The 26561-nt window shown below is 42.1% G+C and overlaps 1 protein-coding gene across 1 annotated transcript in view; it reads right to left on the reverse strand.

Moving 5' to 3' along the window:
• Positions 1–26561, reverse strand: part of LRRFIP2 (LRR binding FLII interacting protein 2) — a gene marked incomplete at both ends in the record, with an annotated part of 79350 nt that overhangs the window by 11257 nt on the left and 41532 nt on the right. The window contains 6 exons of the mRNA XM_080715862.1: positions 2245–2337; positions 4256–4348; positions 8552–8722; positions 14838–14909; positions 18372–18488; positions 20289–20333. Coding sequence (XP_080571988.1) covers positions 2245–2337; positions 4256–4348; positions 8552–8722; positions 14838–14909; positions 18372–18488; positions 20289–20333 — 591 coding nt within the window. The remainder of the gene's footprint in view (positions 1–2244; positions 2338–4255; positions 4349–8551; positions 8723–14837; positions 14910–18371; positions 18489–20288; positions 20334–26561) is intronic.

A 26561-nucleotide genomic window follows, 5' to 3' on the forward strand; every position in this document is an offset into this window, starting at 1 on the left:
GACAGATACCGTGGCCTCACGTGCAGTGAGCAGGCAGCCCAACTCACACACAGGGAGGAAGAGGGAGCCCAACTCACACACAGGGAGGAAGAGGGAGCCCAACTCACACACAGGGAGGAAGGCGGGCGGCAGGGGCTGAGTGGGTGCAGGGCATCAGCTGGGGAGATGAGAGGACTCTGGAGGTGGACAGCGGTGACAGCAGCGCCACTGTGGTGTACGTAAATGCCGCAGAACCACACACGGCGGCACTGCTGATATGGTGGGCTGTGTGTTATTTGCATTTCAGAGCCATCTTCATAAAACATTCTTCAAATGGCAAAATCACAGAAACAGAACAGACCCAGGAGGCAGAGGCACTAGATATGGCCAGAGGAGAGGAGAGGAGAAACCCGCTGTGGTGATGGAGATGTCCTGTGCCGTGACTGTGCCACAGACAGTACCCTGGGTGTAATGTTGGACTAATTCTGCAAGATAGCTGTGTTTCACAGGCCCTCTCTGTATTACTTCTTATAGTTATGAGTCTAAAACTTTCTCAAAATAAAAAAATATTTTAAATTATCAAAGGAACACATAATTACATAGCCATAGGATAAAAATCTCTACTTACTCATTCAACAAATGTCAAGATAATTATAATGCCAAGTAATTTATATATTAGCCATCAGCATGACTATTTTGGTGACAAAAAATGTTTTAGAGAACTATTGTATTGGACTGAGAGTTTTAAGGTTTTCTAAGACAAGTATAGGATAACCAGTTTCAAGTACTGAGACATCTAAACAAATTAGAAACTCTCAACCTGCAGATTTGTGTTTGGGGAAGTAACGTAAAGCACTCCAAGAAGCCAGTTTGGATGGTGCCTAGATTTTAACTACACTTCACAAAGCGTAAGCTTACAGAGTGTACGCCTGCGTTATGCCACATGCTCTCCATATCTCATTCGAAGTTTCTCAAGTAAAAATTTAAATAAAATCAGTAGTTCACAATCACAATTTCAAAATGCCCAATATGTTTGGGTGGAATTTTATTTATTTTTTTTTTTTATTTTTTGGTGGTACTGGGGGTGGAACCCAGAGGCTTTCTACCTCCGGGCTATACTCCCAGACCTGTTTTTTATATTTTATTTGGAAACAGGGTCTCACTAAGTTGCTGAGAGCCTCACTGAGTAGCTGAGGCTGGCTTCGAACCCGTGCGATCCTCCTTGTCTCAGCCTCCCAAGCGCGGGGATTACAAGCGTGTGCCACCACGCCCAGCTTGGGTGGAATTTTAAAAACTCAGTAACTTAAGCATCAGAAAATGATGTAACAGTGGCTTGAGGTCTTCCAGCTTTGGGTCTGTGAATGCCTAAGGAGCACTGCAGTTTGACCTGTGCTATCAAGGAGCGGAGGGGGGCTTGGCATGATGGGAGGAACTGGATCCGGCCGGCCGCCAGCTGGGCATCGGAAGGACCTGATCCAGGGCTCGTGCTCAGCGTCTGCTCACCAGCACTCCCGGGACCTCTGCCAGTTCTCCCCACCCCACCCAACCTTGAGTAGAACAAGACTTTTCTCATTTGTTCCTTCTGCTTCTCCACCATAGCCTTTCCCTAGATGGCGGCCTTTGGCTCCCCTCCTCATGCCAAGAGCCGGGCTGCAGTCAAAAACCACACGAGATGAGCTGGGGGGAATTTGCCAGCCTGCAAGATACTTGACTCTACCTACAGGGCTAAACAAAAATCGCACTCAAGAATTCTCCTTATCTGGGCCCTGCTTGGGAGTTCTGAGTTATAATTAGAGATGGCGTCACAGCCTGGCAACTCACCCACATCTTACATTCCCATCAACTTCCATAATTAAACCGATCCTAATCTCTTCATATTTTTTTTCACAAGCATTTATAGGATGCTGATAAGGTTTTCCCTATCTCCACTCCCTATCTTCTTGCCTCTTACTCAAATTCTAGTAAGGATTTCAAACTACCCTCAGAGTTTGAATTAAATGCTGTGGCTGCTTCTGGACAAGAATCCCAGGGGCATAAAGAGCAACTTCCTTCAAAAGTTCCCACTTGGCAGTCTCACAGCCCTGGAGGGGTTGGAGAGCTCTTTCCAGGCAGTCTCAAGCTTTCCCCTGAAGCCTGTCCTCTCTTTATTTATATTTCACATTGTACAAATGCTCAAGAAGGATCAAAAAGACAGATTTTTAGGAATCCCTAAACTAAATTCTATTGGCCTTTTCCTTCCAGCAAAAGCCCGATCTCATCTCATACCCCAATTTTTTTATCTTTCCAAAGAAGTGTCTCCTGGAGGCCAAACACTTCTTTTGTCATGGTGTCTATTTTCTGCTGCATGCGCTGATTCTCCTGCAGAGGAAGAAGGAAGAGAAGGAATGAGAGAACGAAAGAAAAAAGGGAGGTGGTTAGCAGGAGAAAGACATAAAAGATAAGGCTGATAAATTCTTTAAAAGCGGGAAAGTCTAGGACAAGCAGAAAAAGCAAAAGTGGTTTCCCGAAAGACACGATGCCATCCAGCCCTGGTGGCAGGAGTCTGCTGGCCCCCACAGAGGGAGAGCAGAGCGGTGGCCAGTGGCTCGGGAGAGCGCGTGCTGAGCTGCTAGGTCCTGGGCTCATCCTCAGTACTGTGCCGCCGAAAAAGAAACCAGCAAGTGCCACAGCCCGGGCAGCCAGCCAGCGAGGTTTCCGTGGACACACAACTCCACGTATGTACTCTGCTTGATAACTGCCCTTTCCCCAAACACGGAACAACTTATATTTCTAGAGGAAACTTAGGTATGTTGATGAACAAAGGATCCTTCATCACAGAGAATAAGTACTAATTCTGAATTGTTTTTAAGCAGAACTAAGAAAATACAAGACAGACATATCTTGGCATGGTCACTCAGAACTCTTCTGGGTAGGCACTGATACTTCATTCACACCCTGAGATGCAACTGGGCGCGTCCTCTGCACCACTGGCAACCATCCTCGCCTGCTCTCCTGCTCCACACCATCTCCCTGTTCTAAGTCTAGCAACTAAGAAGCATTATTCAGCATATTCAAGATTTTTCTGTTATAATCACAAAATAATTTTCAACTATACTTCAGTCTAATCATGGATCCCAACATCTAAAAGATTTTCATTGTAAATATAAAAAACACCTTAAACTAAGGTTCTTAAAGTTTGTATGCCAAGATCCAGAAATCAAAGAAATGGAGCATTACGGTCAATTAAAAACCAGAATAGTTACCCAATCCAATTTAATTCACTGAATTTGAGGGGCAGCTTTCACAAAGCAGTTTTATTATTCCATAATAAATGCATATTCTATACTTTACTTAAATAAACCAGAGTGGTCAGCCTACGGACTGAGAAGACAAAAGAACAAAGGCAAAGGCTTTCGTGTTACTTTAGAACAGCAGCAGGACACAGACAGGAGACCAGGAAGGCCGCCTCCGTGGAAGCTGGCGGACCAAAGGATTATCTGTATGTGCAGATCAACTTTTCTTTAAAATGACAAAAATAGCACCAATCCATAAATTTAAAAAGATAGTGCTTTTTCCCCTCTATCAAGTGGATTTTAAGGTCATTTACAGAGAGAGAGGTCCAGTGGGGCAGAAGTAAGAGGCAAGAGAAAAAGAGGGAGAGAGGAGGCGTCACCAGAGGGGCCGGCCCTCCGATGCCACTGCCACGCCATCATCGCCGGGAGCGCGGCAGGCAGGACGCCCAGGTGACGCCCATACTTAGAGGACCCCACACTGCAGGACCGCGGTGATGCAAGGTAGCGGGTGTGGGCCACGGGATGAGAGTGACTTCACGAGGCTCCCTCCCGCAGCCGCGCCCTCGCCACGGAGATGTCAGCAGCTATGGGCGACGGAGCCCCCAGGCCAGCGCCGCCTTTCCTACAGAAGGCGGGATCTTGGCCGTTTCTCCTTCACTGAGCGACCACAAAAATGTATTTCTGTGAGTGAACATCGGACTTCTGACTTCTCAAGAATCATGTCCCCCCACGTGGCACTCACGCTATCACATTCCCTTTTGCCCATTTCCTAAAGTATCTTTAGAGTAGAGGGTGCTTTGAAAAAACTGCTATTAATGGGGGCAATGTTTATAGGATTCATAGAATTATTTTTAAACCTGTCTTTATAGTTCATGCTTAAAAATTTTAGGAGACAGCCAGATGTAAAGACACAAATAAACTCACTGTACTTTGAGCGCGTGCCCGCACACACACGCGCACCCCTCGGACCCCGCACTGGGCCCAGCCTCAGCCCGCACACGTACCTCGATGAGCTCGTCTCTTTGCCGAAGGCCTTCCTTGAGCTCCTCGATCTTGCGCTGCAGCCCGCTGCACGTGTGTTTCTGCCGCTCTAACTCCTGTCATTGAACATACGACACCATGTATGCGGGCCGCACGACAGGCCTGACACGCTCAACACAATGTGCGCCGAGGACACCACGACGTGTCTGCGTGCTGGCTCAGGGACCCCTCGGCACCTGCTCCCCCTGGCGCCGGGACGCACGCCTCTGCCCCCAGCATGTGGGAGGCTGAGGCAGGAGGCTCACGGGTGCCAGGCCAGCACAGGGGAACTGAGCAAGACCCTGGGTCAAAGGAAAAGGGCTGGGGGGAGAGCCCCAGTACCACTATAATCACCAAAAATAAAAAAGTAGTAATAATAAACAGAAGGAACTCATTATCTGTTACAAGGATGAGCCCTAAGGACACTCTGTAAGTCAAATAAGCAGGTCAGAAAAAGACAAACAGCTTATGACCCTATTTATATAAACCTCTTAGAGGGGGTGCAGGTATTAGAGGAACAGAGCGCATAATGGTGGCTGTCGGGGGAGAGAGATGCAGAAAATCCACCCTTGAATGGGCGTGGCTTAGATTAAGAAGGTCTAGAGATAATGCACAACCACGTGCAACAATCAGACTCCTCAAAACTACCTGGAGTCACCCAGAACTTAACACCACTGGCGGCACTCTTTCAAAAGGCAAAGATGGCAAATTTTGTGTTGTGCGCTTTTTACCACAATAAAAAGATAACAGAAGTGGGCGTGGTGGAGCACCGGTAACCCCAATGCTTGGGAAGCAGAGATAAGAGGACTGTACGTTCAAAGACGGCCTCGGCAATGTATCCGGACTCTCAGCAACTAAGCAAGACCCTGTTGAGAAAAAATAAAAAGGGCTGGGGGGCCGGGCGTGGTGGGCACGCTTGTCATCCCCGCGCTTGGGAGGCAGAGACAGGAGGATCACGCAGGTTCGAAGCCAGCCGCGCGTGCTGGCTTAGGAGACCCTGTTTCCAAATAAAAATGTAAAAATAGGTCTGGGAGTGTAGCCCGGAGGTAGAAGGGCTTCCAGGAACCCCGGTACCACCAAAAAAAAAAAAAAAAAAAAGGGCTGGGGGTGTAGCTCAGAAGTGGGACACCCCTAGGTTCAATCCCCAGTTCCAAAAGAAGCTTATAAAGCAATTCCTAGGTGTTGAAGATCAAATTAATTAACCTGAATATATACCCAGTTGATAGAATAAGCAGAGAGAGAAAAAACTACTTCAAGTAACTTTTACAACAACAGCTTGGCTATGCAGAGCCTAGCAGCAGAAGTAAAGACCAGACAAACCCTCTTAACTATTTCCAATAATTATACTGGTGCCAATGTTGGTGTTGCTGTTCTGAGTCATGTGGAATGGAGTAATCAAAATGGAATATAACATAACTGCTATCGTCCTCAGTGAATCTGAGAAGTAGGAATTGCAGCGTGGGAAAAAGGAGATACAGACGTTAAGATGGAGGAGGTTAGTGAAATCCCTAGAGTCCTGAACATAAACGATCAGCATGAACTCAAAATTGTCATTAAAAACAAACAAAAACCCATATACATATTTCCCAGACACAGCCACTGAAAAAGCCCATGGAGAGCGACCAGCTGAGCCACAATGAGCACCCGGTCACCCATACCGCTCCACTAAGAGAACCCAGCTCCTCAGACCGAGGGCTGATTCCAGGGTTGGGGAAAAAATGTACGCGTGAAATGGAAATATTATCTTTTATCAGAAAGCAGAGCTACCAAAAAACAGACTGTCGGGCATGGTGCTTCAAGCCTCAATCCCGATACTTAGAGGCTGCGATGGGTTTGAGGACCGCTTCGGGAACTTAGCGTTTCAAAATAAAAAAGGTCTGGAGGTGTAGTTCAGACATACAAGGCCCTTGGGTTCAATCCCTAGCACTACAACAAAAGAAAAAAAAATTAGACTCTGAGAATCAACCTGAAAACTTATAGCTTATATTAGCCAAAAGTGGGACAATTTGAGCATCAAAAAGAATGTAAACTGTAATCAAATGTTTGAATTCAAACTTCCTAGTAATATTTTAAAATTAAATCAAGGGAGTAGTCCCTATGAAAAGATATTAAGTAAATAACTCCTTATTCTCAAAACTTGTAAATAAGGGCAGAGAATGAAAACATTTTCTTGCCTTTCCTGTATAAACTGCCTTATCTGAGTCACAGAAGATGAGAAGTTTCTCTTTAAAGATGGACGTAAGCTAATAACCAAAACAGGAAAGTAAAAAACTCATAAAATGGAGGAACACATCTGCAAGTCATTTATCTAATAAGAGACTTGTATCTAGAGCACACTAGTAGCAATTCTTACTGGTCTAATAAAAAGATAAATAATCCAATTTTTAAGTGGGCAGAAAATCCGAATAGACCTTTCTCCAGGGAAGACACAGCAGTGGGCCCATGAAAACATGTTCAAACTCATTAGGCATCAAGGAAATGCAAAAACAGTTAACACAGCAGGTGAAGCAGATTTCCAAGGTATAAAAAAAGCTACTAAGAAAAAATCCCCTAAGCTACATCTCAATTTACCTACCTGGATTTTAGAAAATGATGAAAAGGAAAAACTAATTTGGTTAAAATAGTTAAGCATACGTGTTTTTAGTTTTTAAAGGCCTCAGGGACATCTGAGAAGGTAGGACAATAATTCATTTTAGTTCTAACCGTTAAATACTTGGCATGTGACTTTCTTCTATTCTGCTAGAGAAGACAGAAACAGAAACAAAAACTGTATAGGGAGACAAAAAAGAATCCACAGAAACTCCAGGTAAAATATATAGCAAAAAAAAAACCCCTAAGTAAAGTATATGGCAAAAAATCTCCAAAAATGGCCTATGGGATACGAGAAAAGCCAGAGACGAGGCCACCTATGGCCACCGGACCACACTCTGCGATGGGCCACTGGTAATCCAGCACGGAAACACCCACGGCTTCCTCCGCCTGTCTACTCACAAGTCCTCCTGCCCCAGTATTTTTAAATGGGCTTCTGCTGTAGGTTCACAGCAACGCTGAAAGGTGAGTGCAGGGTACCTACATAACCCTGTCCCCGCACACATCAGTCGGTGAACCTACAAAGACACATCATGACTGCCCACGGTCAGAGCATACGGAATGGACACTGGAGTTATGTGGACAAATGTGTGACGACACGGATGCACCAGAGTAAGCCCACTTCCCTGCCCCAAACGACTAACAAATACTTCCCAACACTTTTTGAACACGACCAAGACAAACTGAAAGGAGCATTTCCAGTCCCCAAGAAAAGAAACCCCTATAAAGACAGTAATAAAGCCAAGCATGGCAGTACATGTCCGTAATCTCAGTACTTGAGAGGCAGAGACAGGAGGATCACAAGTTTGAGGCCAGCCAGCCTCAACAATTTAGCAAGATCCTGTTTCAAAGTAAAAGAAAAAAAAAAAGACCGAGGATGTAGCTCAGGGTTAGAATGCCCTGGTGTTCGATTCCTAGTACAAAAAGACAAAAGAACAACAATAAAAACTACAGTAATCACACGACTGCTAGTCTCTGAGAGACTGCAGCTTCTCTCTCGGCCTCGTGTGTGAGCTCAGGTTGCTTCTGACGACTCCTCAATACACATTTCCTAGACGTGTTCTGAGTTTGGTTAGATGGGCAAGGTGGCAGTACTCTCACTGCCTGGACTGCCATCAACGCTGTAAAATACCCAGTTGTCAAAGAGCCAATCTGGACTTCGGATAGTGGCTCTTATCTTTCCCATCTGTACATTTTAACAATACCTCTAAAGAAAACATCTGTCCATTTCTGACTCATGTCTCTACACTGTTGTTTTTAAATAACTGGGTAGAGGCTTCTCTTCAATTATTTAGAAAATGAGTTATCTTAAACCATCTAGAAGTTCATAGAAAAAGAATCATCAAACATCTCACTGAGTCTCTGGAGCTCTGCGCTAGTTCCAGCCACTTAGAGTAAAAAAAAAAAGAAGCTATTCACTCTAATCATGATCCCAATAAAAGACAGAAAGTAAAGACAAAACTTGGGCTAAAATTGATTTTCAAACATCTAAAGTAAGACATCAGCTTCTCCTTAAGAAAATAAATTTAAATTTTTTTTCTTATTTTGCAGTATTCTGCCAATTAATTATCTTGGACCCTTCAGTGTGGACAGAAGCCTCGGTCCCAAAGGGGGCAGCCTGGGCCCATCACTTGTAAACGGCAGGGTTTACTCTCTGCCCAAGAAACGCACCATACGAGATGGACACTCACCTTTGACTTTTCTTCGTTTTCTCTATAAAATTCCGCCATCTGTTCTTCCTGTTCTTCTATGACATCCTTGAGGGTATCTACCTGGTAGATCAAGTTGTTCTTCTCGTTGTCTAGTTGTGCATTGGAAACCATGGCTTTCTTGTATTTCTCTTCCACTTCAGACAAAGACTCCTAAACGACAGAGTCACCAGCTTGAGATCTAAAGCACACTCGCCGTGCATTATCACAGCACAGGAAAGGACAGCCCTGGACGACACACAGAAGCATTTTCACAAATACAGGCTGTCGGGGAACTCCCTACTTAGTAACATGCACATAAAACAGGAGGACAATAATAAGCCAGCAGTGCCCTTCTAAGACCTGTGCGCCCTCTGCTCCCCAAGAAAGCAAAACCAAGCAGCATCACCGCCTCGGAGAGAAGAAACGGTGTACAGAAAACATACATATATTGTAAGAGTCAGAAAATATAGAATTATTAATATTTTAAGAAAAGTTTTTTTTTTTTATGTGTGAGACTGGGGATTAAAACCCAGAGATGTTTTACCTCTGAGCTACACCTCCAGCCCTTTTTTTTATTTGGAAACAGGGCTGCACTAGGTTACTGGGGTGTCACTAAGTTGTTCAGGATGGCCTTGAACCAGCAATCCTCCTGTCTCAGCCTCCCAAGTACTAAGACTATAGGCATGGGCCACCATGTCTGGCTTTCCTATATATTTTAACAACAGAATGTCAATTGATCAGTCTGCCTGTCTGTTCAGAATGCAGTGATAACAGAAGATAGCCACTCTTTACACAAGTAAATATATTCATTCTCTTTCTCTCTCTCTCTCTCTCTCTCTCTCTCTCTCTCTCTATATATATATATATATATATATATATATATATTTTTTTTTTTTTTTTTTTTAAGGTGGTACTGGGGTTCCTGGAAAGCCTTCTACCACTAGGATCCACTCACAGACACCTATTTTTTTTTTTTTTAATTTGGAAACAGGGTCTCTTAAGCCAGCGCGGCTGGCTTCAAACCAGCGCCATCCTCCTGTCTCTGCCTCCCAAGCACAGGGATTACAAGTGTGCGCCACCACGCCCAGCTACTCTTCATATTTTGATTCTTCCTGGACATCTGTTTTTAGTACTTTCCTATTGTATATAATGTTACTAATATAAATATATAATTTTTCTAGCAATTTTTCAAATTAATCATTTATATTTTTATATATAAATAATAAAAAATGAATATAAAAAAGAGCTACCAGGAAACACCTAAAATTTTATATACTTCCAAGTTTTCTACCTGAAATAGCCTATAAGTGTTTTTTCTATTATAGCGATTTGGCAATTGCGACTACCTCGTGACTGGGGTGTGTGTGTGTGTGTGTGTGCGTGGTGGTGGGTACTGGGGACTGAACCCAGGAGCAATCCACCACTGAGCTATACCCACAGCCCTCTTTTATTAAAGTCTGACACAGGGTCTCACTAAGTTGCTGAGGGCCTTGCTGAGATGCTGAGGCTGGCTGCAACCTGTGATCCTCCTGTCTCAGCTTCACAAGGAGTAGGACTGCAGGCGTGCACCCACACCTCGCTATTTCCTTCAAAGCTAGAAAGAAAAGCATTTCGCAAAGAAAAAGTCAAAGCTTCTGGAAATACATTCAAAGTATACTTGTGCAAATGCTTAACAAACCAAATCAATAAAACAGACCTACAAAACCCTGAATCCTTACATTTGTGGCAAAGGTGTGACAAGGGCACCCTTGTTAAGGGCTTCCCATTTCAAAGGGAAAAGAATACATGATGTTGAGACATCTAGACACAGACAAAAAGGTGAAGCGAGTCTCCTATGCTTCATGCCATACACAAAAATTAATTCACAGTGAACCACAGATCTAAATGTGACAGCCAAACTACAAAACTTCAAAGAAAATATAGAAGTAAATCTTTAGGACCTCAAAAGATACTTTGCCAAAATTTATAACTTGTATGGTGCAAATGATACCATACGATCAAGAGAGTAACAACCCACAAAATGGAAGAGGGTATCTGTAAATCTTTACCTGATGTCCAGAGCATATAAAGAACTCTTACAACTCAACAATAAAAGATAACATGACTCAATTAAAATGGGCAAGTACTCTAGAGATCTTTCTCCGAAGAGATGATTTAGAAATGGCCAATCATCACGTGAAAGCATGCTTGGCGTCATCAGTCACTAGGCAACCACACAGCAAAACTAAACAATGAGACACACCTCACATCCACTAGCATCGCCACAGTCAAAAATCAAGACAGACACGAAATGCCGCACTGGGGAGAATGTGGGGAAACTCAATCCCTCATCCATGGCTAGTGGGAATGCGAAATTGTGCAGCCACTTTGGAAAAGTTGGGCAGCGCCTCAAACTATTAAACACAGAATTACAATACAATCTAGTGGTTCTAATCTTGGTTATCTATCCAGAAGAAATGAAAAGATATGTCTACATAAAAGTTTTACATCCATGTTCACAGCAGCATTATTCATAATAACAGAACATAGAAATAACCCACATGTTCATCAATTGATAAAATTTAGTAAATCTATACAATGGATCAATATCCAGTTATCAAAATACTGATAAGATGTTATAACATGGATGAATCATAAAAGCATTATACTAAATAAAAATCCAATCATGAAACACTACATACTGTATCATTCCACCCCAGTACCAAACACACACACACACACACACACACACACACACACACACACACACCTTCAGAATAAGCAACTCTATAAAGGCAGAAAATCAGCGGTTGCCCAGGCGGGGCTGACGGAGGAAGGACTTGGGAATTAATGTTAATAGGCAGAGTTTCTTTCTTGGATAATGAAAATGCTCTGAAGTTGGGTTGTGGTGGTAGTTGAACAACTATGGGACTATACTAAAACCACTGAACTGTGCCGCCCATTCATTAATTCACTCATTCACTATCACACTGGAGATCTAACCCAGACACAGCCTACCTGTGAGTTACACAGGGTCTCACTAGAGTGCTGACCGTCTCGCTATGTTGCTCAGGCTGTTTTCAAACCTGCAGTCTTCTTGTCTCAGCCTCCCAAGCACTGAGACTGGAGGCATGGACCACCACGCCTGACTCAGCTCTGTTTTTACTGTGTGTGGTACTAGGGATTAAAGTCGTGGGCATTCTACCTCTGAGCTACACTCCTAGCCCTTTTCAGTTTGGTTTGTTTTGTTTTGGTTTTTTTTTTGTTTTGTTTTTTTGGTGGTACTGGGGTTCCTGGAAGCCCTTCTACCTCCAGGCTACACTCCCAGACCTATTTTATACTTTATTTTTGGAAACAGGGTCTCTTAAACCAGGGCAGCTGGCTTCGAACCTGCGCGATCCTCCTGTCTTCACCTCCCAAGCACGGGGATTATGAGCGTGCGCCACCACGCCCGGCTCAGTTTTTGTTTTGTACAGGGTCTCCCTAGGTCGCTACTTGCTGAGGCTGTCCTTGAACCTAGGATCCTCCTGTCTCAGCCCAAGTACTGGGATGACAGGCATGCACCACCATAGCTGAACTGTGGTTTTTAAGTGGACAAATTTTTCTGAGGTGTGAATTAGACCTCAATGAAGACACGAACACACATTCAATAATGCTTCAAACTGACTTGATAGTAAAGACTTAAACTAGCATTGGAAACACTTAATGAAAATAAAGAATATAAGCAAAGTCAATTATATAATGATCTTTTTCATGTAATACAGAATTTTAAATGATTCTGATCCATCTGAGAGGCTAACAGCAGAAAAGTCTGTATTGCAAGTCAGCACCATATAAAGAGAGAGATAACTCTATGATCATCAGAATCCAAGACAGTCAAGTATTGGATGATTGAGCAATAATAAATAAATAATAAATAAAGCTGCAGAAAATGTATACAATGTGATCTTCTTTTAAACAACAGGCCAAAAAAGACTGCTCTACATTTAAGAGTGAGGGTAGTCATTATTGTCGTAATATTGCTGGCACAGTGAAACCTATTTGGAATTAGTTTTATTTAAATGCTTTTAAGGTACTAATTTCCAAACCACCAGCAAAAGTATAACTTGGGAACTATGTTAAAATGCAAATTTCCAATCTACCTGAAGGTCCACTGAATCAGACAATCTGGAAGTCGAGCCCAGCAATTGTACCTTAAGAGCCCAGGTGATTCTGGTGCGTGCCGAGGTGTGAAAGGAGCAGGTGAAGGTTTGGCTTTGACCATCTGTATCATGTACCCCAAGTCTGGGGTCACAGGTGCGCATCATGCCCAGGTCCTCACGTGCTCCTCCTATGCCTCACTGAACTCCATCTCTGAGTGTGTCCAGCAGGTAGGTACCACCCACCAGCACCCCACCACACGAGAAAACTCACATAACTTAGGTTTGGTCAGAGAGTAAGTGGTAAGCTTGGATTTTAAGAATATCTTTAATATTTTTGAAATGTCAACTACCAATTGAAATAACAGCTGTTTTTTAAAGTACCTAAGCAAAGCATGGTAGAAATTTTATTCTACCATGGGAGAAAAATAAGCAGTAAAGATAAGCAACTCTTTCTTGGCCATGCTCCCCCGAGGCACCAGTGCTGTCAGCGGGGAGGACACTGCCCAGGCACTTCCTATTCGCTTATATCACCCTATGCGTTGCATCTATACCCTTGCCTCTATTTATATTTTTAACGATACCAAATTATGCACTATACCAGCTTGTTCTATGGACTACCCTTTTCTGAATATCATAATAAGCTTAGAAAGCTTTCAATCACTGGAAATGGATTTACTATGTTACTTATTTACTGCTGCAATTCTATTCTAAAATTTAGTAAGGTCTTAATTTTAATAGGTTGTTTTGTTTTTGTGGTACTGGAGGTTGGGACCAGAGGCAGTCGACCTCCAAGCCAACCCTGCCCTATTTTATTTTACTTTTTGTGGTATAGGAGGTTGAACCTAGGGTTACTCCATCTCTGAGCTACACCCCCAGACCAATTTTATTTCTCATTTGGAAACAGGGTCTCGCTAAGTTTCAGAGGCTGGCTTCAAACCTACAATCAACCTGTTTCAGCCACCAAACTACTGGGATTGCAGGCATACACCACCACACCAGGTTATTTATTTATTTATTTATTTATTTATTTTCGGTACTGGTGATGGAATCCAGGGGCATTGTACCTCTGAGCTATACCCTCAAGCTCTAATTTTTAGTCTTTTTAAATTATTATTATTATTATTATTACTATTATTATTATTATTATTATTTTGGTGGTATTGAGGATGAAACCCTTCTACCACCAGGCTACACTCCCAGACCTATTTTATATTTTATTTGGAAACAGGGTCTCTTAAGTCAGCCAGGCTGGCTTTGAACCTGTGCGATCGTCCTGTCTCTGCCTCCCAAGAGCTGGTATTACAAGCGTGCATCACCACGCCTGGATAGTCTCTTTATTTAATTTGGTGGTACTGGGGTTCCTGGAAACTCTTCTACTCTGGGCTACACTCCCAGACACCTATTTTCTATATTTTTATTTGGAAACAGGATCTCTTAAGCCAGCAAGGCTGGCTTCGAATCTGCACGATCCTCCCGTGCACTACCATGCTGAGCTAGTCTCTATTTTTGAAAAAGGGTCTCACTGAGTTGCGAAGGGCCTCGCTAAGTAGCTAAGGCTGTCTGCAAACCATGACCCTCCCATCTCCACCTCCTGAATGCTGGGATTACAAACATGCACCGCCATACCCGGCCTCTTCGTTTTTTATTTTTGAATCAGGGTCTCGCTAAGTTGCTGAGTCTGGTCTCAAACCTGTGACCCTCCTGTCTCAGCCTCCCAAATACTGAGATTACAAATGTGGGTTACTGGGCCCAACTTCCTCCTACTTTGAATAGTGATTGAATTTAGTGATAAAAGTGAGTAATACTTTTTTATTTAGCTCTAAAGAATTTTAAGGTCCAATTCTCAATGAAGATATTCTTTGGATATTTTTTAGGTGTTTGCCCAGTTTCATTTTGTCTGGCTGTGACATAAGAGACATGCAAGCCTTTGACAAATCTCAAACGCTAGAAGGTATAATAGATACTGAGCACTCCACAAGCTCTCAACATTTACACATCAGCAGAAACTCCGAGTTCACCTTTCCTGTGCTTTGCAGGTTACGCACATGCTTGAAAGACAAACACTGTTAGTAAAGCTACGCGCGGTGGGTTAACGAGCTCGTGGAGCCACCAAGGCGACACTGGAGCATACAGAGCATGCGTGGCTGCACAACGGGCCCTGATACCTTCAGTTCTTTAAGCCCCTGCATGTATCTCCCTTCTACATCCTGTATCTGGTCCTTAAGGTCATAGATATCCTGCAGAACATAGGAATGAACCATTGCATAAAACCAAGCACAAACATATCATAAGTCTTAAAGGAGTCAGATGAAAATATGACTTACTTTTGTATATTCCAAACTCAAAGTAGAGAAATCAAGGTATAAAAACATACCTATCACACCAAAGAGGCAAAAAGGTCAGATGAAGGTGGGGCTGGAGAAAGATCTGGAGTAATCGATCTACTGTTAAATATTTTCTTTGGATTAGCAAATGGCATTAGAAAATGGGGGCAGGACTGTATATGGAAAAAAGGAATATAAATTCTAACATTTTAACATGCAATTTTTAAAATGTCATAAATTACTTTTTAGTACAATGTCTCTCCTACAACTAGTAAAATATACAGTAAACTAACTATAAGCAAATTTGACTGATCCATGAATAAGTTCCAAAAATATAAAGTGTACAAGAACAAAGTTTTGTTGTTTTTGTAGTACTGGGGGTTGAACCTAGGAGCATTCTGGCTATACTTCCAGCGCTATTGGAGTCTTTATTTTGAAACAGGTCTCACTGGGTTGCAGAGGGCCTCCCAAGTTGCTGAGGCTGGCCTGTGAGCCTGTCTCCGCCTCCCAAGTGCTGAGATTACAAGCTTGGGCCACCAGGCCTTGCTCACAAAGTTATCTTCCAATGACTTGGCTGCTGACCACAGTTAACTTGGGATGAAGGGAGGGACAGCAAACACATTTTGAATACAGTGTCAAGTGAGACAGTCTATCTTGAGAAAATCATTTGTTTCACATATTACCATAGTCCTTATAAACAAGACAGGTCCAATTTTTAATGGAAAATACTGTTGCCCTGGTGCCTGGCCTGCTGTAGAAGCTCTACTCTGGATACTCGGTTCAGGTGGGCCATGACCACCTGGGGCCCTAAGACAGCTGGGCCACTGAGGGCCAGACCCCTGCAAGCCAGGCCTGCGCATTCTACATCACGCTGGTCCTGCCTTCTTCATTCCCTCTCCAGCAGGTGTTTCTTTCCCTTATTGATGAACTCAACAAATATTTACTGACAATCCATCAGGAGCCAGATGCTAGGAGACAGAACTCACTTCAAGGGAAGGAGGTCTGCATTCACGGAAGAAAAACAGGAGGCCAGTAGTGACAAGAGCTAAGCCTGCAGCTGGAAGGCCTCACGCGCCTGTCCTGTTGTCTCACTAGACTGTCACATCTAAAGCTACTCTGCACCCAGCTCTACACTTGTACAGGGAGCTTGGTCACTCTGGGCACCTTCAGAGCCACTGCTAAGCTGGGCGGGGTCGGCTCCCTTCCTCGACCGCTGCTCCTAACCTCTGCAGCCTGCCCGACCCCAGCCTGCTTCTCCGAGAGTCCACTCCACAGACCAGACTACTCCTACCCTCCCTGCCATCTTGCTCAGTCCCCAGCTCTCCAACCTCCTCTGCTGTGCCGGGGAGAGGACTCCAGGCCAGCCCAGCCCATGCCTCCGAGCCTGGCTCCCCTCCCCCTCGGGCACCATGGGCTCACCCCAACCATGAATGCGTAGGTGCCCCCTCCCCGGGCGCACCTGCCCAAGCCCCGCCGGTCACACGTTCTTGCACAGCTGGTTTCTTGTGTTTTCTCCCCTCGGCTTTGGCTTGTCGTTTGCCCAACTCAGTCTCGCTGTTCAACCCAAGGGCTACCCGTGCTACCGATGTTCTCAAGCCTCTACAGCTTCCTCTGAACGGTGGCCAAAGGCATTTTTAACAATGCAAATCAAATAGTATTGCTGCTCTACTTAACACAGCACAGCTGCCGGGCCAAAGGGAACTCCTCTCAGGCTAGCTGGACCAGGCTGGTGACCTGGATTCCTACTCAGCCTGCTCTCCCGCCTCCACCGCCCACCTCAGCCTTCAGCAGCTTTTGTGCTCAGAACTCTGGCTCTCGGAACGCACCTAACAAAGCCTTCCCCTTCAAATTCTTCACTTAATTAACGCTCCTGCTTCCCCCAAACCTTAGCTCAGTGGGTGCTCTTGGAAGAAGCTTGTGTTATCCTTCTCCTAGTCCAAACGAGATGACGCCTTTCTAAATGACCCGTCCTATTCTGGCCGCTATCTTGGTGTCAGTCGCCTGGCTTCATTGCTCTGAATTAGTTTGTCTTCTAAGACAGGGACCTTGAAGGCCAGAATGCACTTTGCTACCTGAACCTCTAGAGCCAAGTGTTCAACAGGCTGTGGATGAAGGAAAACAGGGCTGCACTCTGTCACTCCTCCTTCCGCACAAACATCAGGCCCAGCAAAGGGCTAGCAAAATACATTTTTGTTTTGTTTTGTTCATGGTACTAGGGATTGAACCCTGGGATGTTCTACCACTGGACTATACGCCCAGTCCTATTGTGTTTTTATTTTTGATTATTTTTTGTGGTACTAGGGATGGAACCCAGGGGTTTTCTACCTCCGGGTTACAAGACCTATTTTCTATTTTATTTGGAAACAGGCTCTCACTAAGCAGCTGAGGCTGACTTCGAACCTGTGTGACACTCCTGTCTCAGCCTCCAAGTGCTGGGATCACAAGCGTGCACCACTGTGCCTAATGTGTTTTTTATTTTAAACAGGGTCTTGCTAAGTTGCCACATACTGGCCCAAACCTGTAACCTCTTGTCTCAGCCTCTCAACTACTGGGATCACAGGTGTGTGCCGATACGCCCAGCTTCAAGTATACTTTTAAGTTCTCATCTTATAAATAATAAAAAACAGAGACTCAACTAATGAGTTAAGTTTTCCATTATCTCCTGTATTTCTGTGGCTCAAATATTATTATGCATCATTTACTATAACAAAAAAACCCTGAGATAACTGCATTCAGGCAGCCAATTAATACTAAAATGGCTCAAAAGACAAATAATTCCCACAGTCTGGTTCTTTGTAAATCCACATATTTTCCATTTAAAATGTGACAAGTTAATTCTGGATTACTTTTATATATGTAACAAAGCTTTTTTTGGCATTTAGGAGAACTTATTCAAATACCATCAAATTTTCAGGAAAGAATGTTAAAAAAAAAACCATCTAATTTCCTTTCCTTCAGGCTCTGAAACATCCACATCACATCAAACTTTTGAACCATAGTAACCATTTTCTTTTCTTTTTTTTCTTTTCTCTTTCTTTCTTTCTTTTTTTTTTTTTTTTTTTTTTTTTTTTTTTGGTGGTCCTGGGGTTCCTGGAAGCCCTCTACCTCCAGGCTACACTCCCAAACCTATTTTATATTTTTATTTGGAAACAGGGTCTCTTAAGCCAGCACGGGTGGCTTCGAACCTACGCGATCCTCCTGTCTCCACCTCCCAAGCGCGGGGATGACAAGTGTGCACCACCACGCCCAGCACCCGTTTTTTTAAAAGTCGTATTCCTTCTTTCTAGTAAGTTATATTAAATGTTAAAAGTGCCAGTACACGACAAAGCAGCCAAAAGGCTGTTTGTGCAAAGCAAACCAGAAGCCACGGCTTACCCGCAATTCACTTAATGAGGTGTCAGGGTCTAGCAAGCTGCTGGTGTCTCCACTTCCTCGTCGGGATGAGCTTCCACTCAGAGGGGTCGTCGCCGAGGCAGAATTTCGAGATGAAGGCTAGACAGAAAGAAAGACATCACGACTCCTGTTTCTTTACAGATATGTCTTCTGTGGAAACTAAAATTGGGGAAGGCGATGGAAGCAGATGTGAGTTTCAGCTGCGCACGCTAACACAGTGTGGTCAAGACGCTACCACACGCACAGTACTGACTGGTTTGGGGAAAGAGGCAAATGCTTTGGCAGAATCTAAAATTCAAAATAACTAAGAAGGAAATCGTTTTTATGAGAGTGGCTTCTTTTCCCCTCTCATTCTCTCTTTCTCTCTTGTATTTTTTAGAGAACAAAGCCAGGGCCTCAAGCATGTTAGGCAAGTGCCCTACAAATGAGCTACAATCCCAACCCTTTCATTTCTAAATTCATCTTCACCATATTCAGAGAATGCTCAAGTAAGCTCACTGGACTGACTGAAAAGTTGAAGAACTTTGTAACTGGTATGCGAATTGGCACTTCCTTTATTTAGATTCTAAGACTGGTTAAGAAGCTCTTCTTTGCCAGGCACGGTGGTGCGTGCTTGTTATCCCAGGATTTGGGAGGCCAAGACAGGAGGATTGCAGGTGTGTGGCCTCGGCTACTCAGTGAGGCCCTCCATAACTTAGTGAGACCCTGGTTTCAAAATAAAGAATAAAAAATAGGGCTGCGAGAGTAGCTTGGAGGCAAAATGAACCTGGCCCTGGATTCAATCCCCAGTACTACAAACAAACAAACAACAACAACAAAACTCTTCTTTGTCTAATACTCTGTTGATAAAGATAGAGATTCTATTTGCAGCTGAGAACATTTCATATCACTACAAAATCAGAGTGCTCTTCCCAAAATTAACTTAATGTGAGATTATTCTACTGATTAATGAACAGCACAAATCGGTGCTAAGCTCGTCGCTAACCACACATGGCTTCTGAGCACTTAAGATGTGGTTAGAATAAAGTGATATATAAGTGTAAAATACATGCCATATTCGAGGGTTTCATGTGAAAAAAGGAAAAAGTATATCTCAATGACTTTTCATACTGATTATATATTGAAATACTTTGGGCCAGGTGTGGTGGTGCATACTTATAATCCCAGTAGTTGGGAGGCTGAGACAGGAGAACTGCAAGTTCTTGGCCAGTCTCAGCAACTTGTGAGGCTCTCTGCAACTTAGTGAGACCCTGTTTCCAAATAAAGAATAAAATAGGACTAGGGGGTGTAGTTTAGAGATAAAACATCCCTAGTTTCAATCCCCAGTACCACAAGAAAAGAGAGAGAAAAATATTTTGGATATTTGGGTTAAATATAACTTAATTTCCCTTCTATTTAACTTTTTTCATGTAGCTAACAGAAAATTTAAACATACACATATGCTTACAATTGTGGCTTACACTGTATTTCTACTGGACAGAGCTGATTTATCATTCTTGGGTATAATATAAAAATACTCACAAATAACTGCCCTAACCAACTTTGTAAAACTACTTTAGAAGAAAGTCAGAATCTCACACAAAAGCAACTCCTAGACAGAAGTCGCTTTACTCAGATAACTTCAGCGTTTCCTGGCTTCTTCTCAGTATCAATTTCTAGAGGAATGAAGATCCAAAGAGCAGCCAAAAGCTTAAGGGTGACATTCAATGAAATAAAACGCAGCCTTTCTCTTCCCAGGGTTTCACATGATTTAAGTTCAGAGGAATTCTGAAGGGTCAAGGACAGGAAATCAACCATGGGGGAGAGTGGCTCCCTCAGAGTGACCATAAAAATGAAGAAGGAACAGCCGCAGAACAGCCCGGCGACCCTGAGGACGGAGCCCCGGGCGCACACACTCACCCTTGTGTAGTTTTCAGCATACTGTTTGTCAGACTTTTCATCCAACTAGAAAAGAATAAAGATGAAAATCAGGAAAGATGCTTAGCATGTTGGTTGTTTTTTTAAAGGCAAAAAAAGAAGTGGTTTCCCTTGTGTTCGATGATGCTTGAAGCCTAAAAGTCAGCATGCCAAGCTGGAATCATAGTTAAGATCCATAAGACAACACATCAAGACCTTTCATTCTTATCTAAGACATGCAGTGAGCAAGCTGTGCAGACTCAAAATTTTAGAACTTTTAGATAAATTTTTCTTTGTTATTTAAAACACATTTAAAACTGTAAAATTAAGTTTCAGCATTGCAAATGTCAATATGAAAAATGTGCGTGTATCGAAAGGAAAAGTGTGATCAAACTGAAAGACAGAATACACAGAGGACACTAGTGCACTTAAGCAAAAAGTTGACTGGATGAAAGCTCATTAAATATATCATCAAAATATTTTCTCTCACATTATTAAGAATGTTTTTAAGTAATATATGCACATGTGGAAAAAAGTTCAAACAGCATAAAAGGGTATGAGAAAGACACCTCTCCCCTAACGCGCCATACTCTGACCTCCCATCTCCAAGGGCAACCAACCCCAAGTCTTTAAAAACTCAGCAGCAGTGTTCCAGACACGTTCTGTGTCTTCTGTGTCTTCTTTCTCCCCTTACCAATTCTCAAAGTTTTGAGAAAATTCTTCTTTTCTTCATGGTGTTTATCATTCCCTGACACTAAAATATCTGTCCATCTATTTACTGTCTGATCTCTCTCTATCAACCCTACGTCTGAAATGCTTTCCTCTATATGCCTAACACAGATAGAGCACCTGGCAGACAGGACCGGAAATTCCCTGGATGAATGAATAAATGCACTGTACCCATCTGTACACTTATTTTAACAGCATGTTGCCCTACTATATAATAACTGAATTAGCCTACCTCCTGCAGACAGGCCCTGGTTATTTCAGACAATGTTTCAAAGGAGAACCTTAATGTTCTATTCCAAAACTCTGACTTTAGAGCTAAGGGTGAAAAATCGGAGGTGAAAGATTTTGGTGAAGGTCAAACAATTACTATCAGCATAATATGCTATATAGTTTGGTTTATGAACTTGTGCTCATCTTGTTTACCTGCATATACTATCCCAGGTGGTACTAGTGGGGGAAAAGGTGCACAGGGATTTAACCATAGAATCAAACATACCCAGGCTCCGACTCCCAGATCAACCTTTGCAGCCCAATCTAGAGAAGGATCTGAAAACCTCCTCCCAGTAATTATTAAAACATGAACCATCTCTACTCAGCTCATGTCCCCGTATGGGAAGTTTTGAGTGTTTTTCTTGCTACCCACATTCATCATGTTTATAAAACCTCTTATTATAATTACTATACCAGTCACAAAAATACTTATTTTAGACATTTAGATCTTTTTTGCTACTTCCTGCAATAATACTGTAAAAAATAATTTTTTAGTTTATTTGGATTTTTAAACATATAAAATGTTTTATACCAAACAAGCAATGATAGTTATTGACACTTATTTGTTAATATTGCTGTAATAGGGAATAGTCCTCTCTCAAATCTTTACTAACAAAATGTATTGCTTAATATTTAATGTCTTAGTCTTCAAGGTAAAATATATTGTATATGAATAAACGGTCTGATGTTCTTAAGAATATTATCCAGTGCTTTTCTGTTAAAAAGGAGAAAAGCAAACAGCATTAAAAACCAAATTATTCTTCCATTTAAAATCCTTCATATTCAGTACTTATAACACTGACCCCCAAACTCACCCACCTTTTAATAGATCATCACCATGGAATATTCTTACATTTCAGAGGCTGCATCATGGAACTGGGCCATCTCAATGTGATTCTATTGCTTTGACTACCTTCTGACAGATCCCAAATGTCGCAACCCAAACTGACCATGCGCCAAACCTCAGGGATTGTTAAGCCAGCAAAAAAAATGCCCAGCGCAGCCCTGCCGCAGTCCAGCTGCTCTGGCGGCAGTGACCTGCCCAGAGACACTCCCTCCTCAGGTCTGAGACCAGCGCTGGGAAGCTGGTGTCCTGAACGCCCAGCACTCCAGCAGGGCAGGTTTACAAAGCTGCAGCGCCACGACAAGCTACTGTTCACAGTCAAGACCCAGAGCCCACTAAGTCCTGAAAAGGCATCTTAAAAGGAATAAAATCGTGTGTGTGTGTGTGTGTGTGTGTGTGTGTGTTACTAGGGATGGAACCCAGGAGCATCCTACCGCTGAGCTCCCCTCCCAGCCCAATTTTTTATTCTTTATTTTGAAACAGGGTCTCACCAAGTTATGGAGAGCCTCACGAGTTGCTGAGCCTGGCCGCAAACCTGTGATCCCCCTGTCTCAGCCTCCTAAGTACTGGGATTACAAGTATGTGCCACCATAGCCAGCTAAATGGAATGAAATTCAATCATGCTTAAGATATAAAACTATGGTCTAAGAAATATTTATAGTGATGCATGTTCAACGTAGTCAATGAACCCTAATCCTCTGTTAACTTCTAATTTATCGATAAAGGCTAAGTGTCCCCTTTCTGAAATGCTCAAGCCCAGATATGTTTCAGACTTTTATTTTTTCAGATTTTGGAATACTGGCATATGCATGATGAGTTAAGTAACTTGGGGGTGAGACCCAAGTCTACACACAAAATTCATTTATGTTTCATGGACATCTGAAGGTAATTTTGTACCTTGTTCTTACTGTGCCTGCTAAAGTCGACCACAGGAGTGCAGATGAGGAATCTTCCCCCCACGGCACCATGTCAGAGCTCAAAACATTACAGGTTTGGAGCATTTTGAATTTCTGATTTTTGAATTCTTGATGCTCAGCCTGTATTGGCTTGATATTGTTATTCAAAATTTGTTTGGGAGCTGGTGTGGTGGCGCACGCTTGTAATCCCCACACTTGGGAGACAGAGACAGGAGGATCGCATAGGTTCGAAGCCAGCCTTGCTGGCTTAAGAGACTGTTTCCAAATATAAAATAGGTCTGGGAGTGTAGCCCGGAGGTAGAAGGGTTCCATCCCCAGTACCAAAAAAAAAAATTGTTTGGGAAAACAAAAGCAAACCCCAGAAGACCTGATTCCCCAACCACAGAAGGGAAGAAAACAATCAATTTTAATAATTTCCTAAAGCATGGTGGTGCACACTTGTAATCCCAGCCCTTGGGAGGCTGAGACAGGAGGATCCCAGGTTTGTAGCCAGCCTCTGGTACTAAGTGAGGCTCTCTGAAACTTAGGAAGACCCTGTTCAAAAATAAAGAATAAAAATTAGGGATGGGGGTATAGCTCAGAGGTAAAATGCCCTTGGGTTCAATTCCCAGTAGTGGAAAAAAAAAATTGGGGTGAGGATTCCATTTAGAAATGGGTTTAAATATTAATAACCAGGAAATTGTAAGGTAGCAATTTTACATTGTTTTCCTGTATACTAATTCAACCCACAGAACAGAAAAGAAGCCAATAAAGGAGAAAACAAAAGCAAGAGGCCAAAGTAGTTATGAACATGTGGTCTTACACAATCAGGCCTTTCTCAGCACCTCTAGCTCAAAAGTTATAAGCTTCCAGACCGTGAACACGTCTTTGCTGCACAAGGGAATAGTCAGAAAGCATTTTCTAAAGTGCTGATTTACTGTCATCAGATTCACAATCAGAATCTCACACTGCAAAAGCAGACTTCCAGCTTATCTTTCAAAGGGGAGGAGTCCTGCCAGTATCAACACACAGTTTTATTTGTCTGCCATGAGTTGAATTATAGTACACTCTGTAAAAGAAATATTTATTAGAGGTTATTTATTCAAAAAAGAGAATAAGCAAATGTTTTAGGCTTTGCCATAGGCGAAATTAAGAATATTACATAGACACTTACATAGCCATTTAAAAATATAAAAGCCAGTGAGTCCCAGGCGATAAACACAACACAACAGAGTGGCAGGACTCGATTGTGGAGAATCTTTGGCTTATTGTCAACAGAGGTGGGGGGAGATTTAAATAACTGTCAACCTTTCCACTTCTATGTAATTACTATATTGCTGAAAAATAAATGTAAAGAGGACATAACCACTAATTCAGACATCCAAAATTAGAGGCTAACAAAGTTTTTTATGAAAACAGGCATACACAATAAATTTAATTTTCCATAATCTTGAAAAAAATTAGTTAACAAATTAATAAAGTGGTCACTATTTCAAGAGAATTACTTGGGAACTAGTTTTCTAATTTTGTATGTAGAGACCTTGATTCAACCCACAGCAAGATGATACTGCACAGGTGCATTTGAGAACCAACTTTCTAATAGGGTATACTTAAGCACACTCAAAATTATGTTCTAAGGTTAAAATAGTTCAGAAATAGCTATTTTATATAGTCAGGAACATGCTAGTTGTGAGCAATGATCTCTTCATGAAGAAACCCATATCTAACTCTCCAAGGGAGAATGCTGCCTCTCCTTCCCTCCAAAGTGCTTTGCAATCAGGACCACACTGGTCGGGGACAAAACCTCGTGGTGCAGCCCGGAGGCACAGTGTCGCGGGCAGGGTCCGCAGCACGACCCAAGGCGCCGTACCCAAATGTTTAAAGTAGATTCTGATTCTTCCCAGTCACTATGAATGTGACACTTTACCAAGTATTGTATTTTACTATTCAACTTTTTTTTATGTTTTTTATTGGTGCACTGTATTCATACATCATAGTGGGATACAAACATTTGTAGACATACATGCACACATCGCCCAGTCAGCCCCCACCCGATCCCCACCCCATTCCTTCCCCATCCCTCCTTCCCATGCTTGGCTTAGTGGTTGACATCTAGTATTATAGCAATTTATCCAAAATTAAAAATGATAATTTCACATAACAGTTTCATTTGTCAGATACCAAGCTTTTGATGACTTAAAGATAGCATTTCAATATTTCTTTTTGCTTTCTTTCTTACCAGAGAATATTTTTTTTCTATTTTTTTTTAGGTGAAACTATCATATATTTATATATTTATTTTTCAGAAAAAAAAATCTATCCTAATATGGAATATGGACTCTAGATACCCAAAACGATCTTGACAAAGAACAAAGCTAGAAGATATATATTTTCTGATTTCAAACCATACAAAGCTACAATAATTGAAACAGTGTAGTACTGTTCTAAAGGCAGATATATAAACTATTGGAGTTAAATAAAAGCCTAGAGATAAATTCTTCCATATATTGTCAAGTGATTTTTGACAAGGTTTCCACGAACATTTGGTGGAGGAAATAATCTTTTAACTAAATATTGTTGAAAAATAATAATTACATGAAAAAGAATAAAATTGGACCCTTACCTAATCCCATATACAAATATTAATTCAAAATAGATAAAAGACCTAAATATAAATCTTAAGACTATAAACTTTTAGAAGAAAAATCTGGGTCATAAAATCTCACAACATTGAAATTGGCAGTGATTTCTTGGATATGATTTCAATGGCACAGGCAACAGAAGAGTATACAAACTCCCTAAAAAATAAAAAAAAAAATATTGTATATCCAAAGACAATGTAAACAGAGTTAAAAGTTACTGATAAAATGAGATAAAATATTTCCAAATGCTATATCTGAAGGTATATTAATATTCCAACTAGAAATCCTAAAAATAGCAACAATAAAAGAAAACAATACAATTTAGAGATAGGTAAAAGACTAACATAAATAATGAATCTCCACAGATAATCAATCTTAGTTGTCTGTTGGATGGAAAATCTTGTTTCTCTGGTTCTGGTGTGTGTTACCTATTTCTTCTTTGTAGTTAATCTCTTTGAGTATTTTCTCTAGCGCTGGTTTTGAAGACATAAATTCCTTCAGTTTCTGTTTGTCATGGAAGCTTCTTATTTTTCCATCTAATTTGATAGAAAGTTTTGCTGGGTAGGAAATTTGGGGCTGAAAGTTGTTTTCTTTCAGAGTTTGGAATATGTTACTCCAAGCCCTTCTGGCTCTCATAACTTGGTTTGGGAAGTCTGGAGTGATTCTAATTGGTTTGCCTCTGAATGTCACTTGGTCCTTTGTTTTTGTTGCCTTTAAGATTCTCTGCTTGGCTTCCACATTGGTCATTTTGACAATTATGTGGCGTGGGGATCCTCTTCTCCGATCCTGTCTAAAGGGAGTTCTATAAGTTTCCTGGACCTGTGTATCAACCTCTTGCTCTATGTTTGGAAAATTTTCTGCTATTACTTCCTTGAAGAGATTGTTGATCCCTTTG

Source organism: Muscardinus avellanarius (genome assembly GCF_963383645.1).
Source record: "Muscardinus avellanarius genome assembly, chromosome: 18".
Taxonomy (NCBI): domain Eukaryota; kingdom Metazoa; phylum Chordata; class Mammalia; order Rodentia; family Gliridae; genus Muscardinus; species Muscardinus avellanarius.